At 40.6% G+C, this 14,968-nt stretch overlaps 1 protein-coding gene across 1 annotated transcript in view; it reads right to left on the bottom strand.

Moving 5' to 3' along the window:
- Positions 1-8,091, bottom strand: part of LOC138592925 (polyprenol dehydrogenase) — a 39,547-nt gene extending 31,456 nt beyond the window's left edge. The window contains exons 1-2 of the mRNA XM_069663822.1: positions 7,986-8,091; positions 6,629-6,736 (exon numbers count right to left, since the gene is read on the bottom strand). Coding sequence (XP_069519923.1) covers positions 6,629-6,736; positions 7,986-8,091 — 214 coding nt within the window. The remainder of the gene's footprint in view (positions 1-6,628; positions 6,737-7,985) is intronic.
- Between the last annotated feature and the right edge of the window lie 6,877 nt (positions 8,092-14,968).

The raw sequence follows: 14,968 nt of genomic DNA, 5'->3' as shown, positions 1-14,968 counted from the left end.
TCCTGGACTTTCTGACTGAGAGACCACAGTCTGTCCGTGTTGACACCACAGTGGTAGGACTCATCCGTGGAAATGAGGAATCAATGTACAGGGAAGAAGTTAAACACCTAGAGGGCTGGTGCAGAGAGAACAACCTGGTGCTCAACGTGGACAAAACTAAGGAGATGATCATCGACTTTCGGAGGTCACGGCCCGAGCACGCTCCCCTCAGCGTCAGCGGCAGCACAGTGGAGAGAGTGGAGAACATCAAGTTCCTCGGAGTGCAGATCTCGCAGGGCCTGAGCTGGAAGAAGAACACTTCAGGGATTGTGAAGCCGGCCCAGCAGAGACTGTACTTCCTGAGGAAGCTGAAACAAGCCTCTCCCCCTACCAGCATCCTCAGGACCTTCTACAGAGGTGTGGTTAAGAGCGTACTGACATACTGTATCTCAACATGGTACTCCAGCTGCAGTATGTCTGACAAGAAGGCCCTGCAGAGGACAGTGAGGGGAGTTGAGAGGGTCATCAGAGTTTCCCTCCCCTCTGTCCAAGAACTCTTCGATAACAGGAGCAGGGCACTGAACATTGTCCTCTCCACAAACTCTTTGAACTGCTGCCATCTTAGAAATGTTTCCGGAGCATTAAAGGCAGAACCACCAGACTGATCAACAGCTTCCTCCCACAAGCTGTTAGGATGCTGAACTGCTGATCTGGAATATGCACACTACTGGACCTTAGTCTCAGTCAGAGTCATAGTTCTAGTTTCAATTATTTATTGTTATAGCAATTATTTATTCTTATAGTCATTTTAACTTTTTTTTATTTTGCACTTTAATCACAGGTTGCTGTTATGGACATCTTATTACTGTCACTTTTACTGAGTCCTAGAGAAACGCTCTCTCGTTTTGCTTACACACTGTATGTACAGCCGAATGACAATAAAGTGTTATTTGATTTGATCATCTGCAGAGGTTTGAATTTGCATGCAGGAAGGCCTGCCAGTAGGGAGTTGCAGTAGTCAAAGCGTGATATCAAAAGTGGTCCAAGGAAGGAAAAACAACTTGCGACAGGCTCAGGGGCATTGATGCACGTGTGGAGTGAATGCTGGCCCATGTGGTCCGATCCAACAGTAGAGCTACTGTAGCTCAAATTGCTTAAAAACTTCATGCTGATTCTAACAGAAAGGTGTCAGAACACAGTGCAATGCAGTTTGTTGCGTATGGGGCTGCGTAGCTGCAGATCGGTCAGGGTGCCCATGCTGACCCCTGTTGCCTGCCGAAAGTGCCCAAAATGGGCTCTTGAGCATCAGAACTGGACCACAGATCAATGGAAGAAGGTGGCCTGGTCTGATGAAGCTTTCTTTTACATCATGTGGATGGCCGAGTGCATGTGCGTCGCTTAAGCTACCTGGCACCAGAAATGGCACCAGGATGCTCTCTGGGAAGAAGGCAAGCCGTGGGGAGGCAGTGTGATGCTTTTGGCAATGTTCTGCTGGGAAACCTTGGGTGCTGCTATTCATGTTTATGTTACTTTGACACGTGCAACCTACTTAACATTGTGGCAGACCAAGTGCACCCTGTTAAGGGTGCTTCCTACACAATATAGACACTAGGCAGGTGGTCATAATGTTATGGGTAATCGGTGTAAATGCAGTACATTTACCATTTCCGTTCATTACAATCCGCTGTTTAGTCACTCAATTAATTGAATGGTCGCTTAGTCTATTAAATGACATAAAATATAGAAAAGTGCTCTTTGCAGTTTTTTGGTGATGCCATTAAAACCTTGTAACTTTATATAGTCATCTTGAATAACACAAAGAGAAGCAGATATTCACATTTGAAAAACTGGACATATTTTCAAATTACAAAAGCAATTTAACAAATATTTAAAATTGTAACCCATTTTGTTTTTGTCAATTGATTTGAATCTAAGGGAGTTTATCAGTGGAGTCTTTCTTTAAGCATTCAAAAATCTACAGCAAATATTTAATTGTATGTACATTTTTTTTCAGACTGCTATGCAGCAGATAGCATCATTTCCTACACTATGATATTCATATTTTAAAGATGTATGATTAATCTGTAAGACGTAGATTTACCGGTAGATTACAATCATGTTTGGTGAGATGGATCTTCTGAATGTTTATAATGAGCAATTACCTGATGCAACTGTCTATTCCAGCTGCATTCAATTACACTGAAGGTGCTGTTTGAATTTGGTTTAGATTATTTAATGTTGCATATCCTTCTTCAGTGACAGTGATTCATGCCCCAAACACCCACTGTTTTGTCAGTTTGTCAGTAAGCATCAGTAAAGGCCTTTATCTGGTGCCACAAAAATGTCGGCCATGGAAATTATAATGTTTGTTTGTCCAATTTGGGGTTGCAAATATTGTAGACACAGATATTTCTGATGACCTGATGATCTACTTTTGTTGAAAGCAAACGCAGCAACTGTATACTGCAAACAGAGAATAAACAGTAGGACTGGCGGTTATATTAATGGGAGCAGCAGAAATTGCATTAAACCCCATAGGAGTGTACATTTGAGGAGATGTTAATGGCAGTTAGCTCAGCTGCCAGTTGTGGAGCGTTGCTGGGAGAAATCCCAGATGAAAAGGAAAATGTACTTCCTCAGAACATAAATCCCCAGTAAAACCCTCCAGACACAAGAACAAAGCACAGTAATACAAACGATTAAACAGGAAGCCATCTTATCTCCCGTGTGTCTCTTCCTCAGAGAAAACTACAAATGTAACAACTCAGGATATTTACAACTTCAAATGCTGCCAGACAGATAAGAGACACTTTAACACATCATTAGAATGGTTATTGTACTGCTTTTTTCACCATGCTTTGTTTGTCGAATCACTGTATGTCTATATCTCTAATAGACTTGGGACAATTCTACTTTATATGGATGTATTAAAAATCTTATGATAGAGCAGAAAAACACGACAGCCTGCAAGTCTGAGGTGTTTGGCTTGCACATTAAGTCTTTGGCCAATTCCCACAGCTAAGCATTTATCAGCTGATCCCAATGAAATGCAAATATCAGTGTACATCCCTAATAAATTGTGGACTGTAATCTTCAAAAAGTGCAATAACTGCACAAGTGTGCAACCACAGACAACAAATGCAGTAAATACAGAGTCACATGCATATCCTCGGCTCTGCACCCACCTGTGTTCTTTTTTTTGTGGCTCAATACATTAACTATGAAAGCTTCTAAGCTGGTAACAGTTCAGTTCATTTCTGCTGTAAAAACTGGAATAAGACTTCTAAGAAACATGTAAATATCCTTTCAGAGAAAGAAAGTAGTATGTACAGATGTAAAGGAAGCCATCATTAGAATGTCTCTGCGCATGTTTTACCTGGCATATAATGCCTCCCTTTATACTGTACTTTCCTCTTTCGCAAAACACATCACGTCCACAGCTGATCTGTGAATGTAAACTCAGATTTGCGACTAACTCTTGTACACACGCCATTTATCAACATTAAAAATGATTGCCCGGAGAAACTCCCTCGCCTTGGCTCACTGGCAACAACATCAGACCCCAAATATAAAACTCCCTTACGATGAAAAGCTCCTTTAACAGCAAAGGAAATTACACCTATAAAGACTGATGTTACCAACAAGCACAGATATGAAAACAAATCAGTCTGAGAAAAACATGTTCCTACATAATGAAAAAAAGGCCTGTTTACAGATTCATGAATGTGCACAAAGCGATTCACTTCAGATCCTTCAGTCAGACGACGCAACAAAATGAAGGAGCCGAGCTGTTAATCACAGATGGAGCCTTGAACGGCGTAACATTAAGGAAAGACAGAGGAGACATCAGAGGTGTAGGGAGCAACATGTTAAACAAGAGGCTCTGGGGATACAGGATGAATGATCTGCAGAATGTAGTACACAACATGATAAGTCAGTACTCGATGGCACTTCAAGGAAGGAAGAAAAGGATGCATAGATATAAGTATACAGTATATGGACAGTGCAAGCTCATACAGACAACTGAACACATTAGACGCCCTTTAAGACTTAGTTGTTTTGCATTTATCTGACAAAAGTGAATATCAATAAATAATTGATGGCAAAATACCAGATCTTGTTTTATGCATAATCCTAAATTTGCATTTAACAGTCGGTCTTACAACAGCCTTTTAACATCCGAGCTAAAGGAGTCTTTACATCAGCTCACAGCAGAGCATCACACACACTTTCTTAAGATGAAAACAAACTGTTTTGATGTTATTCCAAACCTTAAGACGGATCGGCGGGGTGTCAAGAGACTTCTGAATACGCTGTTGACCGTTTGATGCTAAGTGAGGATGTCTGACAGAGAGACAGGCTTTAAAGTAGGCACAAACAGAGGATTCCTTCAATATGACTGCCACTGCAGAGCTGCTCTGGGCTTCTGAGTACCATGAACAGCATGGATCGTGGATCACTCTTTAAACTCAGGGTTCTTACAGCTCTTTAACAGTAAACTTCAAGCACTTTTCAAGCAATATCCAGGTAGCTTGAACCAAAAATTCCAGACTCTGTTTTTTTTAATTGAATTAAACACAAGATACTTGTAATGAGCGCTCAGTGAAGAAACCTTCATCTCAATACTTGTACTTGTACTTGAATGTACCACATGACCCTTAGTGGTCACCGCAACCCGAGCAGCATTGCCAACTTCAACAGACCCAGGCTCCGTCAAGAGAGCTCCGCGTATTGACAACACCGATACTAGAAAAATATTTTTCAATTACAAAAGAGAAAAATAGGGAGAGAGAAGAGTTTGTGTTGAGAGGTGTGTTAGACAGGAGACGGGGAAGGCAGAGCCAGGGTGAGGTGCCCTGTTCGGTGTTATAAAGTGGGCACCTCCCTGCTCTCTTCACCAGTGTTTCATCAAGTTAAGCCCACGACACCTTGGGGAGGCTCAACACTTTATCATCACCCAAATATAACTGAGTGTTATCGTGCAAAATAAGGTTTACAGAATTCATTTACCCGTAGCAATCAATACTTATTGTCACTTTGTTTATTGTAACAACAAAAAGCCTCCCTTTCTGAGGCTCCTTTACGAAGAGACTTTTATATTTGTTTTGTTTGAGCCAGCCAGCTGTCATTTAAAGGACAGTCTGGTATTGCTTAAGTGATAACCTCTGAGAGGCCTGAAGACAACAAATAAAAAGAAATATTTCATACAAGTAAACAAGTTATTTCAACACTATTTCAATTTATTTTCATTCAAAACGTAAACAAATTACAGGCTAGCATCTGTTTTCGCCATGTCGAGTGCATGTCCGTGACGAAGCGTAAGCAACAATCAAGTTAGTGTTAAACAGCTTTAAACAGCGAGGAAAACACAAAACAGCACTGCGGCATATTTTAAATAATATAGACGCTGTAGCGGCCCGGACCCAGAAACAGTTTAATGCAGAGATGAAACTGTGTTTATTGTTCTGCACTTAAACACCAAGTCAGATTCCTTGTATTTGTAAACCTACTTGGCAGTAAACTTGATTCTGATTCTGAGATGTGATGTCACCACTCATTAACTGGATAGCAACGTTTTCTGGGTAAAATACGGTAACACAATAAGTCTCTGCATTTTATACTGGTATATTGGTCGCACCGGTATAGTATGCAGCCCACTTTTTAGAACAAAAAAAATGTATTAAGTGTGTCTTATACACCAAATTTTACTGTAGTTTGCCTTGGGCGCTTGACCTCTTAATACAATGTTATGTTGTCTGTTAGGAGAATGGAGGACAGTCGCGAGGCAAGCAAATATATTCAAATATTTGGCCTGTAAATTGAAATTCATTCGAACTTGATTTTAGGACAAACTTACAGCCCTGATCAGGAGCAGTGTTTTGAAATCATTTATCAAATATCCTAGTAATTCATTGCTCATTGCTCTTGATGATAAACAAATATTACCTCACAAGTCAATCAACAAGACAATACATTCCTTAACTCATTTCCATTCTATGTGTTGTTTTCATGAATCATACCATAGCAGTCATCTGTCATCTACACAATCTGACAATGCTTTCCGGTGCTCCCTGTATTACTGCAGCATACCTGGGCAGACTAATCTCAGCCTGTTTAGAAGTGATTGAGGCATCATCCTCTGTGACAGGACAACAAGCTGCAATTCTGCCATCAGTTTCACATTAGCATGCAAGTGCTTTGAAAAACTGCTTTGTCATGTTTGCTGCTATGAACAGGTGTTTATCAGCGGGACACCACTAACATTCTATGGCGATCGTTTCGTTCTATGAAATAGAATTTTAAAAGAAACGCGTCCAAGTAGCAGTAATCTTTTCCCTTTTAAATTAAGGGCTCTCTTGTATTTATATTCTTTTTGCCTCGTTTTATTATGTTAATCAATGTTTTACTGGCGTTTCTTTTATTGTTGCATTTTATGTTTAACTCTAATTACTAATGTTAAATGGCCCCTCAAATAAAAATGTTATTACCTATCTATGACTGTGGTGTTTTAAGTTTTTGTGTTAAACTTGAGTGGAAACAGATGGAGCCAGCCTCTCAGTAGCATACATGTGCATTCATCCTGTTATAGGTTACATCTGCTGCCCTGAGTCCTGTTTGCGTGTCAGTGTTGTGGTGCTTGTTACTGTACCTATGATAACATGCGCCCCCAGTCTGGCCATGTGGCGGACTACCTCATAGCCGATTCCCCTGCTACCTCCTGTCACTATGGCAACCTTGCCATCTTGTCTCGGCATCACTGGCAGAGGCAGAAGAGGACACACAGATATCAGGGAGAATGTCATTTGATAAGGAATCTGTTTTGAGATGGTTCACTATTTCAAGACATGAGAAGCACCTGTTAGACCTGGAAATGGTCTGCGAAACTCAGATGGACACTTTTTAAGTTATCTTTAAAACTGCAGAAAAACTTCTTAAAAATGCTGTTGTGTTGATTGTATATTGTTCCTTCAATGGATATGGAGTTATAAACAGAGTGGTTTCCCATAAGAGCAGACACCCTGCCTAAAATGAGATGTAAAATAATTAGGCTAATCAAATAATTAAATAAACATAATTAAATTATCAACATGAATAAAACAGACTTTATAGATGTGCTTCAATTTGGCAAACTTTTAGTTTTCTTAAATTTGTAGGACTGGTGAACTGACTAAGAAAGTGACATACTAAAAAATATCAATATGTTACACTATATGTCCTCAGCAATGTAATCTTGCATTGCATGCATTGTAGAGGGCAAATCGATTTTTAAAGCCATTCCTACTTTTTTCTCTAATCATGTTCCCTAGGAATGGCAGTACTTTGATAGGGACTGCTTTTAATAAAGACAATTAAACAGTAGCTTATTTTGTAATGCATACCTGACTGTTGACTAAACCAATTAAATCACCTTCAATTAGCAGTACAACACTAACAAAAAATACCAAAATATTCACATAATTCCTGTACCAACTCTTGGATCTATATATTATCCAGAAACTACATAATATGCTTAATAGTCGGCTGTACTGTCAATCAAGTGTCTAGACTGACTTTCAGCCAAGAACCAGTGCGTTCTATACTTGTGTATAGCCACATAGACCAAACTGCATTATAAAAAGTGGAAATTTACACGAATATCACTTGGCGATAAATGTAGACGCTTTGAAGTAGATAACCTGAGGAAAGGAGCAACTGTTGGGTTCTTCTGTTTCATTCGGCTACTTTATTACACAAGACAGGGCTTTATTTCACTCGTGTTTCGACTTGCACATTTCTCTCTATCCAGCATTAGCTAACTTAACAAGCTAGCATCACGTTGACGTCCCTGCACCACTATGTAAGTTACACACCTGGTGGGAAATGGCTACTGGCTAAATGTTGTAATTAATGGTGTCTTCTTTAAATAGCTATAATACCAATCTCATTAACGACGTCATTATGAATGTTGCCCCGTTACCCGGAATGTACAACCAGGCTAACAGCAACTTATTGGAAGTTGAACCCACCTGGCAACCTGAAACACCTGCTGAACAGTTGAGCCAGCAGAACCTTCAGACCAAGCAGATACAGTTTGATAACAGGTAGAAGATGAGACCGAATAGCCGACAACATCTCTGCCCGCCTCTGTAACGGAGTGAGCAGTGCAGGGGAGAAGCAGCTCCGGTGTATACAGTGCTGTTCAGACTATGGGGTGCGTTCCAATATGAAGTCATCCACCTTCGCCTCCTTCCTTGACGTGTCTTTCATTAAATAGTTCCTACAGAAAGATAGTGAAGGAGGTTATTTTGAGACCTACAAGAGCCTGTTTATATATGAGATTTTCTTGAAAACGCCTGCTTGACTAATAGTCTGACAGCTCAGTGGCTAGTTGACCTTGAAAAACTGATCTCTTGCTGCTATCCACCACTTATCTGTAGAGGTTGAATTAGTGTTTGATGGAGGGGACTCTTCACTGCTGCTTGGCTGCCTGATGTGCCGTATGATCCTCCTCTATAGATCCAGCATATTGCTCCCTTCAGCTCACTGACTATCTTATTAACTCCTGTCAGATAGGTCACACATGACAGAAGCAGACGCTGAAAGACGCAGTAGTTTTAGCTATAATTTCCCAGGATAGGCTTTAGGAGCATGTTTCTGGAGCGGTGCAGCTTCTGTCTGCAGCTCGTCATGTGCAGATCAGTCAATTCATGCTGGGATAACTTATTCTTATACTGGGATCACTTTAGTACATCACACCTCACTCCTCTTTTTTATAGCTAGTCTGCCTGCTAAGAACATATTCGCGAGATCACCAGGGCTTAGGGCTTCCTTAAATAACAGATCCTTTATTATGCGTGACATTATTATATTACTGGTGTTTTTTGATTCTATAATTTAAAAATAATAAAAATAAAAATATGCAGTGTTTTATTACAGTGTTGATGATTGTGTCATTAACAGAGTGAAATCATTTATTTCCAGAGATAAGGTACTGACACCTCATATTACACACTATGACTTCTCATTAGTACCAATACACACTGTGCTGTTGATAATGAACATCCTGGTCCCTTTACTAGGATTAAAATTTCAAGGAAACATTTTTAATAATTCGATCATTTTATCTTTCTATCTGAGCATGCCCTATTCCCTGCAGCAGTTTGTCACATCCACCTCAGCCCCTTTGAAGATTTGGGAAACAGTGATTCTCAAGTGTTTGTTGCTGGAGTGATCCCATTTTGCCAAGATGCTAAAAGACTCTCACATGCACTAAGTAACAACCTGCATATAAATGGAAATGTTTAATTATACGAGTGGCTATATAAAATACAAAGAGCAGTCATATAAGCCAGACTTCAATTACGAGAGCATGCATTCATTCATCCACCTGCTTTTAAGCAGAGACTACCCTCCTCCTCCTCCTCCTCCTCCTCCAAGAGCTCAGCTGTAAGTGGTTACATGCTGAAAGTAGTTACATGATTGCCCATAATGTGTGTAATGGATGATTGTGAAGCTAGCAGAGATGTGTTAAAAGAGCAGAGATGTCTTTCAACATTTTTATATTGGATGAAAGTTTATTTTTGTCTCTTGGAAATATCATGAAAGGACACCTGCTGCAGTGAGTCACCTTCCCCAAAACAAAATGTTAAAATGCTAATGGCCGTTACTAAATCAATTCAAGCGGGGAGCCCTGTGTGAGAGAGGAAATTGATTACGGTTATCACTGAATCTATATTTGGTTGCTGTTTTACACAGATTTATATACTGTAGATTACCATGTAAACTAAGTTATTCTCCCAAAGAGACATTTCCCCCTTTAAAATACAAAGTGGCCACTGGGCCACTGCTGCAGAGCGAGTTCACTTTGGATGCTTTACAGTTTACTGACAATACTGCTGTACTTCAAATTAGGAACCTTTACATGCAATAGAGTATTTTAGAATGGCTGTTTTGTTACTTTACTTTTTCTTTTCCATTGTAAAGCGTGTTATTTTGTCAGGTTTGAGATTAACAAAAAAGGGAGAGGACCCAAGTTCAGACTTGAGGAGATTTAATAAACAAGAGAGGCAAACTTAAAAGGCTTTCTGTACAAAGTCCAGAGAAATCAAAATCCACGGGAAAACAATAAGAGCCATCAAAAAGGGTGCAAACACAAGTCGAGCCATAAGGAAACACTGTAACGGGGAGCAAGGCTACACTGTATGACTCAAGGTTTGACAAAAGAAGACAAACACGTTCTGCGGGGGGGCGCTGGCTTGAGCCTCAAACATTTTAATGTTAAATTCAAGCCTACTGCAAGATTGACACCTTCACTCCCAACCTTTCTCTCTGCTCCGCCCGCATTAACCGTCACTCTGCCGCTCTCTATCTCTCTTACTTCCTCTACCACTCACTCAGCGTGCACTTCACAACACAAGTTACGAGAGAGGAGAGGAGAGATGTGTTCAGGCCCTGTTGGAAAAACTCAAACTTAATCTTTTAATAGAGGGGAGGGTGAGAGTTTTTGCCTTACATATAATGTATGTTCTGTTGTTTAATTAGCTCCCCCTATTCAGACAGACAACAAATAATAGAAAGGTAGGGGAAGAGAGACAGCAGCATGTGATGGAAAGCGAAAGCGAGGAAAGAGACAAAGAAACTCTACCTTAAAAAGTTTATTGTGAGTTTCCATGAATAAAGAAAAACCCATATATTACAATATTACAGTAAACTAATGGTAACTTAATTTCAGAATTTGCCAAGTCTATTCAATAAATGTTAAATGAAAGTAGTTGAGGTACATATTTTTGAATTTTCAATGATTACTTTGAATGTAAATAAAGAGTGCATAAAATTGCATCAAAATAGAGCTTTTTATAAAAAAAAATTGTGGGGGAGAATCCCCCAGACCGCCCTACTGGTGTATAAGGCCCCTCAATGTCCGCATATACCAACACCTTGTAGTAAGCTTGATCAATCTTAATGGCAATATCAACTGTGTTGGACACTGGCATGCAAAATAGAAAATGATATTGTGTGGCAGAAAAAATTATATTTTATCATTTGCAGTGGGGGCGCCAAATTATAAACTCGCCAAGGGCGCCAAAAATGGCCAGAGCCGGCCCTTGGCGGGGCACACAATCAAGCAAGAGGGAAAACACACAAAAGCAGGAAGTAGAATATCACAAGGGTAGTAAACAACAAAATAAAACAGGAAATGCTTTCTGAACACATAATAATAAATCACAATCATACATTACAGGACTAAACTTCCGACCCAAAAGAATGAGACAAAATCTGACCATCATTATCTATAGCTGAAAAAACCCACTGCTGTGATGGATTGTGTTTGGCGAGCAGGGCCGAGCTAGCTGAACTATCACTGGCATTCAAAGTAGGCCAACCAAACTCCCCAAGTCCTTCATTGGAGCTAAATTACAATCATTTCTGTTAAAGACAGGTCTGGGGCATTCAAAATCACTTCCTTCTTTCTCTTGGCAAGGAAATCATTAGTATTAGATTACGACTTGCCCACTATCCAATACTTAAGGTCTCACTATAGAGCAGCAGGACTGACATGCAGTTGGCCCCAGTTATTAAAGTCTGCTTAGAAGGCGGATAAAAATGAGCAGCAACATGAAGAGAGTGTGTCATCACCACTGCCACTGCTCTGACGGAGGCTGAGCTGTGGAGGCTGTGTGTGTGTGTGTGTGTGTATTTAACTGTGCAGCTCTATTAATGCAAGCTGAGAGTGTGTGTGTGTGTGTGTGCAAGTGTGAGTGTTTGTTCCGTCGCAGCCTGAGAGGTTGGGGGGTCAGCGAGCCGAGCCGGCCTGCTATTGTTTAAAGGAAATCGCATCTCACGCATGACTATCGGATGATTATTTGGGATGATGGGACATCAGGGAGACAGTCTTTTACACACATAAGCACACACACACAAATGGAGACGTATGTACACACATGAGACACCCAGAGAACAGGATATGACAGGAGAGTGTGTGATGTAAATAACATGTGAACAGCATCAGAATAGCTCAGACAAACAGTCACCTACTCTTATATGACAACCACTGGCTGGCTGCAAAGCTCAACTTGTCTAACTTTGTAAATCCAGGCTGACAACAGCTCTACAGGATCTCTGTGCAAGTGTGCGTATGTGTGAGTGTGTGCTGACAGTTCAAATGTAAGCTTTATTTCATGTTAGGCATAGATTTATCCCTCATGAGAGCAGAAGGTAAAGGATTTTGGATATTTTTAGCATAGAAATGCCACCGACAGTTTTCAAATACGACGGTTTTGACAGGCCTCAACATTTTTCCCCAAGTTTGTTTCTGCCACCCAGGGGAGATGATAGGTGAAGTGTCACAGTGTGAAGAAAGGGGATTTTCTGGGTTTGACACGGGCAATTTGGGCCTCAAAGTGCAACAGGCTATGAGAATTGATGTTGTCTTTTTCTTTCACTTCGAGCCGCCTCTTTCAAAGCTTTTCCTCAGACAGACGTTTCCGACAATCAAGGATGCACTTTGAGCTCAGAGACGGGGCTGCAGGCTACATACTGTCCTCTAATAAGGCTGCACTTTTGCATGTAGGAAAGACAAACCTACTGGGAATGTTGTACTGAGCAATCTGAAGCTCAAATGTCTCTGTGCACCTACATTTGAGTGTAAGCTGGTGTGTTTAAAACCAGCAGGCGTATGTCTATCTGTGCTTAGCTTAAAGGAGACAATGAAATGGTTAAAGAAAGTGTTTCAAGCAAGACACTTCCTGTGTGTGTCTTTGCTGATGTACAATATGTGTGTCATTCATGCAAAAGTGAAAAAGAATTTTACTTTCTTGCTGAGATGTCATTGACAAGATTAATGCCACTCTCATGTCTGTAAGCTAAACAGGAAGCTTGAGCCTGGAGTTGATTAGCTTAGCTTAGCAAGACTGGGAGTTAGTGAAAAGTCCAGGCTCTGTTTCACCCCTACCTGCCGCTGTGAGGCTCACTAACAGCAATCTTTCTGGTTTATGAGCATTTGTAGCTGAAGCTGAGAAACAATTTTGGCTTCCAATTAGCTGCTCAAATTGACGTTCTTCCGTTTGGCTTGTGCGCAAATTAGACAACTGAAATACAATGTGTTAATCGACGCTTTTCACAGCAGACATTTTAACTCGCCAAAGCAGGAAAGCACAAGTGGAATGAACGACATTCCTGGTGGCTGTATTCCATTTAGGTGAGCTACTTCCAGGGAATTGGCATTGTTCATGCTCACTGACATGTGTTAACTGAATGGAGCCATAGCCAATGTTTTACAACTGTGCTTTCTGGCTTTGGCAATTAAAAACGTATTTACTAAAATGGGCCAATTAGTAAAATCCCTTGCTTTTTGTCTTCATGCTACGCCTAGCCAATCACATTCTGCCTCCATCTACATATTTAATGCAAAGATGTAAGTGTGTCATTGATGACAAAATGATGAGTATCCTTTTCTTGAACAGGAAGTCAAGAGTCCTTGCATAGGCCAGTGTCTCAAAGGGCTTTATAGGCCCACAACAGCATGTGTTTGTAACCCGAGATCTCTACAAAGAGAGGGACAAACTACCCGGAAAAAAACAAACACTCACACTTGGATTGTAAGTAAGAGGAAAAATAAAAATAAGCCCCAGGGGAGGCAATTGAGAGAGATCCCCCCTCCACAGATGGCCGGATGTGCGCTAGGAGCCGTGGGTGGGAAAAGGCAGATGACTGTACGTGAACAGATTTGGTAATAGTCGTGCCGCCTCAGCTGCAGCAGCCGAAGGCTTTCCACGGGGTAGAAGCAGAAAAGCCAGATTGTAAACATGAAAGTAAAACTTTTTTTGCATGTGTTTGCAGAGGGCAACTTCACACACCATATAATATCATCCTAGACTTGAATTAGGTCTGGGAATTTTTCCCCCTCTTTTTGACTCACAGGCATTTTCAACAAAAGGACTCCGTAATGCCTTAAAGAGTGATAAAATAACAATATCTCTTTCTGTAGTCCTCATGCGCATATATTAGTATTTGGCTGTTTACTATTAGTTAGAAATCTACAATCACACAAAATATTAACTGTTCTTCCTCCTAAACCATGTCAGGAGCTCCAGAAATGTCAGATGTCTCCAAAATCTTAACTGCATTTTTTAGGCAAGGAATAGACCGTGCAAATGTGCAAAAGCATTTTTTACGTTTAAAGACAAAAAAAAAATTGTAATATCTTCTGAAAGCAAAGCTTTTCTGTATAAAAATGTGTCTGTGGACGCATTTTTGTTATCAGCATTTAACGTGCAAAGTGTTTGGACTATTAATTCATGGTGTTGTGTGGGAAAAAACTCTTCCTCTTAACCGTCTGTAGGGAGTGGTTGACTTTCCATTAGTAGATGTAGAATGAGGAGCAGTGGGAGGGGTACTTGCTTGCACCAATTAAGACTGTCATTAAATATCCTCACCACACACACACACACACACACACAAGCACACAGTATTTAGCACATTTAATTTAACAGTCTGTGAGTCAGCGTGTGTGCCTCTGTTTCTATCTGAAACCTGTTGTCGGCGAGACGGTGCTGCGAGGACACTCTTTCTTTCTGTCCTACTCTGCTTCTCTCTTTTTTTTCTGTCTCTCACTTCAGGGCGATGAGCACACAGTGAGATTTTAAGGTTGTGTGTGTATGTGTGTGCGTTTTGCTTCCTTGGCTTCAAGGCCTTACCTACCCTTCCATTTAACTCGGAAATGCAGCTGCCTCACGAAAGAAAATTAAATCAGATATCAGCTATAAGAATGTGAGGCCGTCTTTGATTATTCGAGGTATGACAGTACGATCAATATAGCATTTACAGGATTCATTTTCTTATTCAGCTTAAGCCACATTAGATAAAGGCAGAGCCAGTGTGGATTATTGGATGACACTTGTGGCTTAATTTGGACATTTAAATGTGATCATTTTCAAACTAACGCCTCCCTTATTACTTAAAAACACCCTGTAGTGCTTCCCAATCGATTTCAATCCAGTGAGGTGGAACA

The sequence above is a fragment of the Semicossyphus pulcher genome, unplaced genomic scaffold (genome assembly GCF_022749685.1).
Source record: "Semicossyphus pulcher isolate SPU_LCO1_2020_fin unplaced genomic scaffold, fSemPul1.0.p SCAF_15, whole genome shotgun sequence".
NCBI lineage: Eukaryota > Metazoa > Chordata > Actinopteri > Labriformes > Labridae > Semicossyphus > Semicossyphus pulcher.
Note: the sequence above shows the minus strand (reverse complement) of the source record. Positions and strands in the feature narration are given on the sequence as shown.